General features: G+C 56.1%; 6 protein-coding genes across 6 annotated transcripts; 5 read left to right on the top strand and 1 right to left on the bottom strand.

Annotated features, from left to right (window-relative positions):
• Positions 1–131: 131 nt before the first annotated feature.
• On the top strand, positions 132–1,706 carry BKA78DRAFT_255088 (acyl-CoA dehydrogenase/oxidase; the record flags this gene model as incomplete). The annotated part of the gene is made up of 7 exons (XM_066884965.1): positions 132–209; positions 265–422; positions 551–608; positions 656–741; positions 788–1,103; positions 1,170–1,493; positions 1,554–1,706. The coding sequence occupies 7 exons, from the start codon at positions 132–134 to the stop codon at positions 1,704–1,706; spliced, it is 1,173 nt and encodes a 390-aa protein (XP_066742060.1).
• A 191-nt stretch (positions 1,707–1,897) lies between these two features.
• Positions 1,898–3,222, top strand: BKA78DRAFT_177922 (uncharacterized protein). Its single transcript, XM_066883367.1, has one exon. It carries the CDS (start codon positions 2,089–2,091, stop codon positions 3,025–3,027), a length of 939 nt encoding a protein of 312 aa, XP_066742059.1. The 5' UTR covers positions 1,898–2,088; the 3' UTR covers positions 3,028–3,222.
• A 645-nt stretch (positions 3,223–3,867) lies between these two features.
• BKA78DRAFT_177907 (peptidase family S58-domain-containing protein) lies at positions 3,868–5,495 on the bottom strand. The gene has a single exon (XM_066883366.1). It carries the CDS (start codon positions 5,201–5,203, stop codon positions 3,944–3,946), a length of 1,260 nt encoding a protein of 419 aa, XP_066742058.1. The 5' UTR covers positions 5,204–5,495; the 3' UTR covers positions 3,868–3,943.
• Positions 5,496–5,932: 437 nt separating this feature from the next.
• Positions 5,933–7,382, top strand: BKA78DRAFT_332722 (histidinol-phosphate aminotransferase; the record flags this gene model as incomplete). Its single annotated transcript, XM_066890009.1, has 3 exons — positions 5,933–6,045; positions 6,096–6,257; positions 6,314–7,382. The coding sequence occupies 3 exons, from the start codon at positions 5,933–5,935 to the stop codon at positions 7,380–7,382; spliced, it is 1,344 nt and encodes a 447-aa protein (XP_066742057.1).
• A 136-nt stretch (positions 7,383–7,518) lies between these two features.
• Positions 7,519–8,646, top strand: BKA78DRAFT_177871 (uncharacterized protein). Its single transcript, XM_066883365.1, has one exon. It carries the CDS (start codon positions 7,655–7,657, stop codon positions 8,336–8,338), a length of 684 nt encoding a protein of 227 aa, XP_066742056.1. The 5' UTR covers positions 7,519–7,654; the 3' UTR covers positions 8,339–8,646.
• Positions 8,647–9,673: 1,027 nt separating this feature from the next.
• BKA78DRAFT_232465 (uncharacterized protein) lies at positions 9,674–11,068 on the top strand (the record flags this gene model as incomplete). The annotated part of the gene is made up of 2 exons (XM_066883796.1): positions 9,674–10,020; positions 10,066–11,068. Coding segments are annotated over 2 exons (1,350 nt in total), but the record flags the coding sequence as incomplete, so codon positions are not given.
• Between the last annotated feature and the right edge of the window lie 513 nt (positions 11,069–11,581).

The raw sequence follows: 11,581 nt of genomic DNA, 5'->3' as shown, positions 1-11,581 counted from the left end.
CAACTGGCACCATGGCAGCAAGCTTCCTCAATTCTTCTCGTTCCACTTTGTTTAGACGTTGTACTAGAATTCCAACTCATTTACCTGCACTATGTTCCCGGCAGTTCTCTGTCACCCCCAAACGCAAGCTCATGCAGACCGAGGGCTTCTCTGACGACCAAATGAGCGTCAGAGAAGCCATCTCAAAGATATGCTCCAACTTCCCAGACGTACGCCGTTTCGTTCATGCCTTTACACAACCACCTTCTCGTTGACTTGTAAAAGGAATACTGGGCCGAACGCGATGAGTCTGGCGAGTATCCACACGAGCTCCATGCTGCCCTGGCAAAAGATGGATGGATTGGTGTGGCACTTCCTGAGGAGCTTGGAGGTGCTGGTCTGGGAATATCTGAAGCCACCATGATGCTGCACACCATCGCCGAGTAGGTTGACTGTTTAGAATTTGTCAAGAGACTCGATATGCTCGTTGGATAAACAAGTTGCACTGAGGAACACTGAGAAGAAATCCACCAAGGTAGAGTCGAATGCTCTCGGGGCTGACCTGTCGCAGGAGCGGCGCCGGAATAGCAGGTGCTCAGTCCATCCACGCCAATGTCTATGCAACACAAGTAAGTGACTCCACCGCAACCATGAACGTCCAGCTGACAACGTGCAGCCCGTAGCCAAATTTGCAAGCCCCGAGCAGCGGCAGCGAATGCTCTCCAAGTTGATATCCGGCGAAGCACGCACGTGCTTTGGAGTGTAAGAGCACGTCGCCATCCTCCACTATTTGGTCTTACGAAATCAGAACAGAGCCAAACACTGGCCTCGAGACCAACAAGCTCCGGACTTTTGCGAAGCGTGATGGCGACTCGTACCTTGTGTCGGGCCAAAAGATTTGGATTTCGTCCGCGCAGGTGGCCACCAAGATGATTCTGCTTGCGCGCACTGAAGCAGGTATTTCGCTGTTCTTCATCGACTTTGACAAGACCAAACAGGGTCTGGAATTGCGGAAGATCAAGAAAATGGGTGGCAGGGCTGTCGATGCCAATGAAGTGTTTTTCGACAACTACCGCATCCCGGCGGACAGCTTGATTGGTAACGAAGGTGACGGCTTCAAGATGGTGCGTCCAAATATCTTCCTGGCAACAGAACTTCTAGCAAAAAGCATATCAAGCTGAAGGCTTCAGGTCCTTCATGGTCTCAACGCTGAGCGATGCCTCCTCGCCGGCGAGGCACTCGGTCTCGGCTACGCAGCGCTGAAGCGCGCCACCAACTACGCGCGTGAGCGAGTCGTCTTTGGTCGACCCATTGGCATGAACCAGGGCATTCAACACCCTCTGGCATCAGCATACATGAATCTCGAGGCAGCCAAGCACGCAACCTATCACGCCACGCGCCTCTACGACAGAAGCCGCAGTGACCCCAGCATCACTTGCACTGCGGTTGGCGTGGCTTGCAACTCGGCCAAGTATCTGGCTGCCGAGGCCTCATTCAAGGCATGCGAGACGGCGGTCAGTCTACCCACCAGCTAAACTACTAGACCTGGAATTTGCTGCTGACGACTTTCGTAGGTCCTTTCTCACGGTGGCATGGGATACGCTCAGGAGTACCACGTCGAGCGCTACATGAGAGAGTGCTTTGTCCCCCGCATTGCGCCAGTCAGCAGGGAAATGATTTTGAACTTTGTGGGTGAAAAGGCTTTGGGTTTGCCCAAGAGCTATTGATAGGTCACCATGCTCACAATCCTTCTTCCACCGATTGTCCTCCTGATCTTTCCTTGCTTCTTGGACTACTGACGCCAGTTGCTGTTCGGTTGCCATGATCTGCTGCTTTGTCGACGTCAGCATGGCCTTGCTCTCCCGGCACAGCGAGTTCGAGCATTCGAATGCTCCCGCTGCCATGGAAAGAGTAGGTCCATGACAGCACAACACCAGCACTGCATCCACAAAACAGGGATGGGCGCGCCTTCATATAATTTCCCTTCCGCACCCCCTTTCTTACAAGATCTACCACTTCTTTCTTCTACCTCTAATCATAGTAAACCTTCGAAACGAGGACCACCAAAGCTTTCCCTGAGCCACCAGCTTCACGTAACGTGCTTACAAAATGCGCACGCACATCCTACTCTGCCGCAACTACCCCTATTGCCTCAACGCAACTTTCCACCTAGAAATCGAATGCGACCGCGACTGCAACCACGCCCCAACCCTTTGCATGGCCTGTCAGGAGAACGACGACCCCGATCCACACGCCATCGACATCGATATTGGCACAGCTTCAGTGACGAACTTTGACATCGACGACGACCGCACTGACCAAGATAATGCACACGATGAGGACGACGTAGCAGGAGAAGCAAACGCAACCAGCCCAGAGTCACAGCAAGACGAGCAACACCCAACGCCGCGACTGCGCGGCGGCGACGGAGACGGCAACAGCGAGGACGAAGGGTATGCCGACTCTGCATCCTCGCTTCCGTCGGCCTCGTCAGAAGAAGACGACTCGACGTACTCCGACGGCTCAGAAGCCAGCAACGTCGAGTACTTCGAAGAAGAAGAAGAAGAAGCGGAAGAAGAGCGACACTACTGCCCGCACTGCCTCGCGGCCTCGCGCGCGGCGTTCGAGGCGCACGTGCGCCAAGTGTGCAACCTGCTCGTGCGGCACGGGTGGACGGAATTCGCGGACGTGCAGGCGGCCGACGTGGTGGCGGATATACGGCGGCGGTGGGAGAGGAATGCGGAGACGGCGTGGAGGGAGAGGGAGCGGAGGCGCGAGAGACATGCGCAGTATTTGCTGACGAGGGAGAGGGAGGCCAGGGCGAGGCAGGGGGAACATCGGGGGTTGGTGAATTATGGTGAGTATGAGTACGAGGCCGAGGGTGGAGATGAGGTGGACTGGGGAGACGATGATGAGGTGCGAGAGGATTGGGATGGGGAGGATGATGGTGAAGTCATGGTTTTTGTGATTGATGACGATTATGAGGAGGCCGAGATTGCAGACCTCGAAGAAGGCCGGCGACGTGGTATGGCGAGACTGCGAGGGTGATTCAGGCAAACGGGACAAAGGGTTGGAAGTTCTACGAGCGAGTGTTCAAGTTGGGAAGCTTCCAAGTAGTAAACTTGAATGTGGGCAGCACGGTGGGCGATGAAAGAAATTGCTCATCTGAGAATCTTCGTCACCAAGTCAGAACACGTAGAGACTTGGGGTGCTTAAGCGCTTGCTGCTTTGGACATGGAGAGGATTTTCTCTCTGGGTGGATAGTCACAAGGAGCATTCAAGCGCTTACGTCTGCGTGTGCGACAACTTGAAGCTGGGCTCAAGTTGAATTTCTTCCATCACCTACTGTGGCAGTGTAAGTCTGGGACTTGACATCATGACGGCCATGCCACGCGTCAGATACATGTACCTACGTAGCAATGCAGAGGGCCGGCCAACATGAATCAGGGCGCCTACGGCTTAGACCAAAAGACGAAACATCCGACAAGCTCCCCTCGTCCTCGCCTGCTTCCTACATCTGAGCCAAGGCTCGGCCTCCCAAGTCTTAACACGCCAACAAACCGGGAACTCTGGATCTATATAGACCTGGAGCACAAATTCGAGGCCAGAATTGAAGATTGGATTGGGACAATGATCAATTGGATCGGCATTGTGCCCCTCGAGTCCGGCTTCACCAATCAAAAGATCATCAAGAAGTGGAGGACGGTTTTGTTTGCCACTGCTCGATTCGGCTTCCGCCAATCTGTTGCCAGGAGATGCGGGACGGGCCGAGCATTCTTTGCTGTTGCTTGTTCAGTGAGGCAGGGAATGTAATGGACCAAGATTTGGTAGCAAGACTTGTGGCGCATAAAATTACGACTGCTCCTTTGACGTTGCAAATAGGCTTGCGTGCCCTCGAATGTGCGTGCTTCAAGACAAATTTCACATGTCTCTTTCATTCCTCTTTTGGCGGCTTACAGGTAACCTACAAATACTTTTGCATCAACTCCTTGGTTCGCTCCAACGGCAGCGCATTCGCAGTCCTTCCACCAAGCCCAGTCATGCTCTCAGCCATGCAGACCGCATTCAAGATGGCTTCCTCAACAGCGTCGGCAGTTGCCTCGAACAGCGAATTGATCGTCTGGTCATCAACAACCCGAATTCCCAGCTCCCTCGGCTTCCAGGGGTCCACCGCTGCGCCGCCAGCCGTGACGGTCTGCACCGGAATCTCATTCGCGGTGCTAAAGGCCAGGAAGATGTCGCCGGAGGGATTGTGAGCGTTGCCGCCGACGCGAGCAAGGCCGAGGGCTGCGCGCTTCGCCAGACGTTGCAGTTGCAGGGGATGCAGCGGGGCGTCGGTGGCTAGGATGATGATGATGGAGCCGTCCTTTTTGTCCTTTTGCGCGGCGATGGTGGACAGGTCGGCGGCATGCTGTTGTGCCTCTGGTAATTCAGGCTGCTTATGTGCGGCGGCTTGGGCTTCCTCTTCGAGCAGCCTGCCGATGGGCGCACCTCCTATGCGAAAATCTCGCATCCTACCGTAATTAGCTTGGACGAGGACGCCTAAGGTGTATGTGGGGCATTCGGCGGAGTTGTGGGGAGCGGAGGTGGAGGCGGAGGCGGAGCAGGAAAGATCGGCGGTGATGATGCGGCTGGAGGTGCCCGTTCCGCCCTTGAAGTAGTGGCATATCATGCCTGTACCGCCGCCCGTATTGCCTTCTGGCACTGGGTCGGCACTTGCATTGGTGATGCCATGGACAATGTGATCGGGTTTGACTGCCAATGCGGACACGTGGTTGAGGATTCCGTCGTACGTTTCGCCGACGACTGGGAGCATGAACCAATCCGCTTCTCCATTTTCTTCGTTGCGATAGTGCTTGATGCAGTACTCGTAGATGCCTTGGTAAGCGGCCCCAACCGAGAAGCTGTTTGTCAGAATGATTGGTGAATGCAACAGTCCCGTCTCTTCAATCCAGTGAGATCCCGTCAATTCCCCAGAACCATTGAGACGAAATATGCCCGAGTAGCATGCTTTGTGAAAGAAGTCGGCTCGGGGGAGGATGGTAGTGACACCGGTATTGATTGGACCGTGAGAGGAAGTCGCGGGCTCGATAATGGACTGGGTGTGACAGAGAACTCCTGGAACGTCTGTCAATGAGTTTTTGGGGCCAGGAGAAAAGCGGCCGTAGTGGAGGTTAGGTAATGCTGAGCGCACGCGGCAGCGAGGTGAAGATGAAGCAACCATGACGCTGGAATGAGTGAAATGGGGACAATCGCAAACCAAACAAGAAACTCGCCAGATTGATCAAAAAGAAGTCAATGTCTGCTGTTTGGACCGAATTGAAGCATTTAAACTCCGTCCAAACAGGCATGGGAGTCATTGCGAAAACTTATCTTGAGTCACTGTTGCTGGTATCCATCTTGCGTATTCGCTTACACGGAGAGGAGTCACTCAATGGTTGTGAATGGATGCAACGTCAAACCATAACACGGCCGAAATGCAACATGTGGTGGAGTCGGGACCGGAGTAACTAGCAGTTTTATTCTGCATCGGGGGTCGAGCTCCAGACCAAGTCAGGCGGCGCACATGACAAGGAGCTGCACAGGTCCCGGTGGTGGTGATGGCATGGGGTGAGTGACGTAGATGGCCGGGGGAGAGCGGTAGCTGATACGCGCGAAGTGGTCGCTATCATGCAGGCGCTGCATCTGTTAACGTCGTACTGGACAGCCTGGAGCACGCTCGCCTCACCTTAGCTCGGGTGATGGTAGAACGAGATCCAAAGGGGTCAAGGACGCAGCCATGGGTGGGTGGTTAGTGAGCTGCTACGGCATACTGATGTGTTGGTGAAGAAAGATCGGGGAATGATGAAAGGAAGTGGGGCCTGATAGAGTCATAGCGACCTCGGGGTCCTCCATCTAAAAACCACCGTCGCCAGCACCTCTCGAACCACAATCCCCCCTCCACACCTTCACCATGACTCCCAACGGCACCAACGACACCAACGGCGTCCACAAGAACGCCTTCAACCTCGAAACTTGCGCCCGTCCAAACATCCTGGCCCTCGAACCCTACCGTTGCGCGCGAGAGTAAGTTGTCAACCACCGGCCGCCATGTATCCTGATAGCTGATGATGCAGTGACTACAAAGACGACGGCACCAATGTCCTGCTTGACGCCAATGAGAATGCCTTCGGTCCGGGCATCGCCCTCGAGGGCAGCGGCAAGCTCCGAAATGGCTTCTACGGCGCCGAGCAGAACATTGAGGTCGACTTCAACTGCCTAAACCGATACCCTGACCCGTAAGCCCAACAACACGACCCGCTGTCAATTTGATCCTGCTGCTGACAATTGGCAGCCACCAAACCGAGCTCAAGCAGCTGCTTGCCAACCTCCGCAACACCAACCACCACACAACCAAGAAAATCACACCATACAACCTCTTCGTGGGCGTGGGCTCAGATGAGGCCATCGACGCATTGATGCGCGCTTTTTGCGCTCCGGGCCGCGACAAGATCCTCACATGTCCCCCTACCTACGGCATGTACAGCGTTTCGGCTGCCATCAACGACGTGGGCATCGTCAAGGTGCCGCTCCTCTCAGACCAAGATTTCGCGCTCGACGCCGCCGGTATCAACGAGGTGCTCAGCGGCCCCGAGGGCTCGCTCATCAAGCTCGTCTACATTTGCTCGCCTGGAAACCCGACGGGCGCCCTCGTCTCCAAGGAATCGGTCGAAGCTGTTCTGAACCACCCAACATGGAATGGTGTCGTCGTCGTCGATGAGGCCTATGTCGACTTTGCCGAGCCGAAAGCTAGTTTCGCACAATGGGTTACCGAGTGGCCCAACTTGGTGGTTATGCAGACGCTGTCCAAGGCCTTTGGATTGGCAGGCATCCGGCTGGGCGCAGCATTCACGTCGGCACCCATTGCTCGCCTGCTAAACAGCCTCAAGGCACCCTACAACATCTCGAACCCGACGTCGGAGATTGCCCGGCAGGCGCTGTCACCGCGCCACCTGGCCATCATGAAGAAGAAGCGCGCGAAGATCATCGTCCAGCGCGACCGTCTGCTCAACGAGCTGCCGAAGATTCCTGGTGTCGGACGCTTCCTCGGCGGCCGCGATGCCAACTTCCTGCTCGTCGAGATGCTGGACAAGCCTGCCGAGGAAGGCGGCAAGCCGGACAATGGCGTCGCACTCAAGGTGTACGAGAGCCTGGCAGAGCAGCAGGGCGTCGTCGTCCGATTCAGAGGCAAGGAGCTGGGCTGCAACGGCTGCCTGCGTGTCACGGTGGGCACCGAGGAAGAAGTCAGCCGCTTCCTGACTGCCCTAAGACTGGTGCTGGACAACATTTACAACGGCAAGACGCTGGTGAATGGCTCAGCCCAGGAAAAGCCGCAGGTGCAAGCAAACGGCGTTGTGGCGTGAGAACCGCCGCAACGTTGATGCATAGTCTCCCTTTTGTTTTTCTATGTTGATGACACCCCCTCCTTTCCCCTTAAAAGCGCTGGGATCATGTCTTTCATAGGTGTATCTCCTTGATCATTTTGACGTCCTCTTCGGTACAACAAAGGCGCCGGCAAGGTAGTTTATAGACGGTGGCACGGTATTCCCTTTTTCGGTTCCAAGCGTCCAGGGAATCCATATTCAAATTTTATGATTTCAAGTCACCGCAATGCCCCCCCAATGCACTGACGTCTATGTATTACCGGCCTACGAATTGTGCCCTCTGCAATGCCTGCCTATCTTTCCATCTCTCGGTAACACACAACAGGCAGGCGTGCTCTCCAAACCCGCGCCGCTCAGCCCACCTCACCTCACCTCAAGCCCCGGCAGTACAAACACACCAGCGCGTGTTGGTGGCCGAAACAAGCGCGTGTCTGCCTATCTGCCTGCCTGCCTGTCTGCCTGGCGCCTCTTGTGTCGCAACGTCCTCATCTCCAGCAAAGCAAAGCAGCATGATGATAGCTAGCAACCTACCTAGGCAGCCCGAGCTCAGCCTCGTCGTCGGTGTACTGGGTGTCGGTATCGCGCGCTCGGGGATGTTGGGTCGGCCTTCGCACGAGGTGTTTGGCGGATGCTCGTTCTCTTTACTTGTCCGCGCACGCGCCTTTGTGTCACTGGTCCATCTCATCCTACCTTTTGCAATGTTGAGCTGTTGCGAAGCGACCTACAGGTTGGGTGTGCGTGCGCCGGGAATTCTGGGGGCGGGCGCAGCGGCGCATTGTTGCCAGGACTCGTTGGAGGGAGGATTGAGGATTGGGCGCAGGGGACGTGACGAGGGCGTCTGGACTGTGTTCGAGTCGAGAGAGATGGGGCGAAAGGCTCTTCAAATGCGGCGTCTCGTGGGTGAGGGCAATGGCCGGGCGCGCTGGTGTAGGTGAGAGAAGATATTGGAAGCGTGAAAGAGTGATCCCAGACGCGCGACAAGGCGGACGCTAAGTACATGGCGACCGGCTACCCTAGCAGACGGTGAGAGCGACGGGACTCTAGCGGGACGGGAGCGCGGTTGCGGCGTCGCCGGACGCTGACGGGATGGACCCTTTCAATGAATGTCAAGGAGTCGCGACGGCATCGACCAAGACGACGGTCTGCGGGATGACGACAAAGGAGAAGGCGGCGGGTGGATTGGGCTGCGGTGCGCTGATGCTGGGCGGAGAGGGCTGTGAGAGTACGGCGAGGTACGGTTGATGTACATGTATAGAGAGGGCGGCGGGGTCAGGTGAGGCGGGCGCCTTGGTCATGAGTTCGCCGCCATATGCGCGGCCGGGTGAGTTGGCTCTCTTGGTTAGAGGTACCGGAGCGGTCCATGGGATGTACAGCGCGTCTGACGGTTGCGCCGCTGATTGGCGTTGTGTGTGCGAGTGAGGCTGGCGGGCGACGGCGGGCTCCTCGCGTGGTGCGGCGTGGTGAGTGGTCGCGTGGGAGGAAGTTGGAGATGTTATCTATGTTGGTGTTGTTGATATGGACGAGTAGAGAAGGCGGACATGGAGCGAGTCGCTAGGGCCGTTTCTCAGCCCCGACATGAAGGATGAAGCGAGCGCGGGGTTTCTTCTTGAAAAGAGTACTCGTCCAAACATTTCTCAAGGATTTGTTCTCCTCGGCCATCCTGACCTGAGCCTGAGCCTTTGCCATGGCCGACATCCATCTCCATCCAGCCGTACGTGCCGTGTCCGAGTCCGAGTTGACGACATGGAGAGTTTCTGCATTCTTCGCGCCCGTCAATCGCAATGCGCCGCTGCCTCGCCACCGACATTTGGTCCAGCTGAAATGGCTTGCCTCCAAGCGAGACTTCTTATCACAGCCATCCATTTGAGACCCCCGTTTCCCATCACAAAGTCGGCCAGAGCCCAGAGCCCAAGACAAAGCCGCCTTACTTACATGTACTAAGCAGCCCCCCAACCATCCGTCTCTGCCTTGTTCCTCTGCGCCTTGTCCTCTCCTCCGTCTGTCTCTTTCCATGTACAAGTCTCTCCTCTCTCTCTCTCTTCTGTCGTCGATACAAATCTCTACTTGATCCTCCCGCGACCCCAAAACCCTGCCCCCAAAGCAGACATGGTCCATGCCTGCCCATCCCGGCACCATACATCATTCTCTCTCCGGAGACCATCTTACTCGCGCGCACGATAAGCGACCGCTCTTGACATCGACTGCAAATTCAAAAAACGGCTCACCCCTCTGCGGAGGTGGTGAGCTCCTTCTCGACGGCCATGGTCGACATCTACCCACGCGCCATATACGATGAGGCGCCCCCAGAGCCGCGTTCGCGAGAGGCGAACCATCCGACTCTGCTCTTCAGCTGGTGGTGCACTTGCTTTTCCTTGGTCATCATCCTCTTCCGCCTCTCTGGTCGGTTCGTGCGGACCGAGCGCTTGTTCCGCGAGGACAAGGTCATGGCGCTGAGCATCATTCCATTGATGACGCGCATGGCCTTTGTCCATGTCATTCTGCTCTATGGCACAAACAACGTGGATGCCGCCGCCCTGGCTGGTGACGAGCGTCGCATTCGACAGCACGAGATTGGTTCTCGCCTTGTGTTGTGCGCGCGCATCTTTTATGCTGGCTTGTAAGCAATTGGCTCTGGTTCCGGGTCATTACTAACAGCACGCAGCATTTGGACCGCTAAGCTCGGCGTGTGTGAATTCCTGGCCCGCATGGTCAAATCGCTTTGGCGACGCGAGTACGAGATCCTCGTCAAGTTTGTTCGTTTCTTCTTGCTGGCAACCTTCATCGCCGTTGTCATTGCGACACTGGCCGAATGCCAGCCTTTTAGTCATTATTGGCAGGTCGTCCCGGATCCAGGTCCCAAGTGCCGACTGGGCTATGGCCATCTCATCACCATGGGAGCGTGTGATGTCATTACCGACATTTTGCTCATCGCGTTTCCGATTCCGATGGTCGTCAAGTCTACACTGCCGCTGAAGAAGAAGTTTCGTCTTGTTCTGGTGTTTTCCATGTCGTCCATTCTTATTGCCATCACCGCCACGCGCGTTCCGCAAGTGATTGAACACCGTGGCCGCCAGCAGTACCGGACAGTCTTTGCGTCGGGAGAAATCCTCGGTGCAGCTGCCGTCTCGAACGCAATGGTTTTGGGGTCCTTCCTGCGAGACCGTGGGGTCAAGAAGCAAAAGTACAAGTGGAACTCAAGCACCGACACAACTGACCGCGCCTCGTCGCGCCGCCCGACTTTGACCACTGTACAATGGGGTAGCGACGAGGACCTCATTCGAGACGGGGCGGCATGGCGTTTGGGACCAGATATGGAAGCTCGGACCAGTGTTCCTCGACCAGCACCCCTCGCACTACCGGCAGAGGCCAGCTACTCCAACCCCAAGCTTTCATTCATTGGCGGCGATTGGCGTTTTCCGGATGCAGCTTCGAGCAGTAACAGAACCAGCGACGACCTCGCCGTAGATCCGCACCTCAGCGTCGATTCCATCCAGCCAAAGCAAATCCACTCCGCATCCAAACCAAGCGTCTCCTTTTTCGACATTGGCGGTCTATTAGACGTCGCAACGCCCCCGAGCACGTCGTCTGCTACGATGCGAGCTCCGTCGCAGACCAGCAGCATCACTCGAACGCAAGACTTTGCGTCGCCGCGTCGCGGCTCGAGAGTACTCCTGCACGATCTGGGTGGCCTCAAAATCGGCTTCGGACACCGGTCCTCGCAGCAAGGTTCACTGCAGGAGGGCGACTCGTTCGAGCTGACGCCGCGCAATACGTCGCCGGCCGTCAATGCGCCCCCTAGCATCGTTGAGGGGCGCCATGATGCCGAATCCGAGGTAGAGAATGGCGCTGCGGGACGATGGACCGCGCGAAGAGCATCCGATGCTTCGTCGCCTGTGTCGCCATTGCAGCCGAAGTCGCCAAAGTCTCAAGATCCGCAGTCTCCTCCGGCGTGACGATTATCTTTGTCGATAAACTTGGGATTGCCCAAGTATTCGAATCCCCTTTCAAGCTTTAGTGCGCAACAACTCCTTGTTGAGCGCACCTCGATATCTTCTTCCGTCTTTTTCGTTCTTTGATTTTGTTGGTTGGCTATCTACTTCAGTCTTTATCTTGCGCAAGATATCCCTTATGCGAATGATTCTCCACTTGATCTTTTCCAGCAGCTAGGAGCATGGGGC

This window comes from Phyllosticta capitalensis, assembly GCF_038381095.1.
Source record: "Phyllosticta capitalensis strain CBS 128856 chromosome Unknown BKA78scaffold_8, whole genome shotgun sequence".
Lineage (NCBI taxonomy): Eukaryota > Fungi > Ascomycota > Dothideomycetes > Botryosphaeriales > Phyllostictaceae > Phyllosticta > Phyllosticta capitalensis.
Note: the sequence above shows the minus strand (reverse complement) of the source record. Positions and strands in the feature narration are given on the sequence as shown.

Excerpts from the sequence above, each read along its gene's own strand:
- BKA78DRAFT_177922 (XM_066883367.1), top strand. The coding sequence starts at position 2,089 with ATGCGCACGCACATCCTACTCTGCCGCAACTACCCCTATTGCCTCAAC.
- BKA78DRAFT_177907 (XM_066883366.1), bottom strand. The coding sequence starts at position 5,203 with ATGGTTGCTTCATCTTCACCTCGCTGCCGCGTGCGCTCAGCATTACCT.
- BKA78DRAFT_177871 (XM_066883365.1), top strand. The coding sequence starts at position 7,655 with ATGTATTACCGGCCTACGAATTGTGCCCTCTGCAATGCCTGCCTATCT.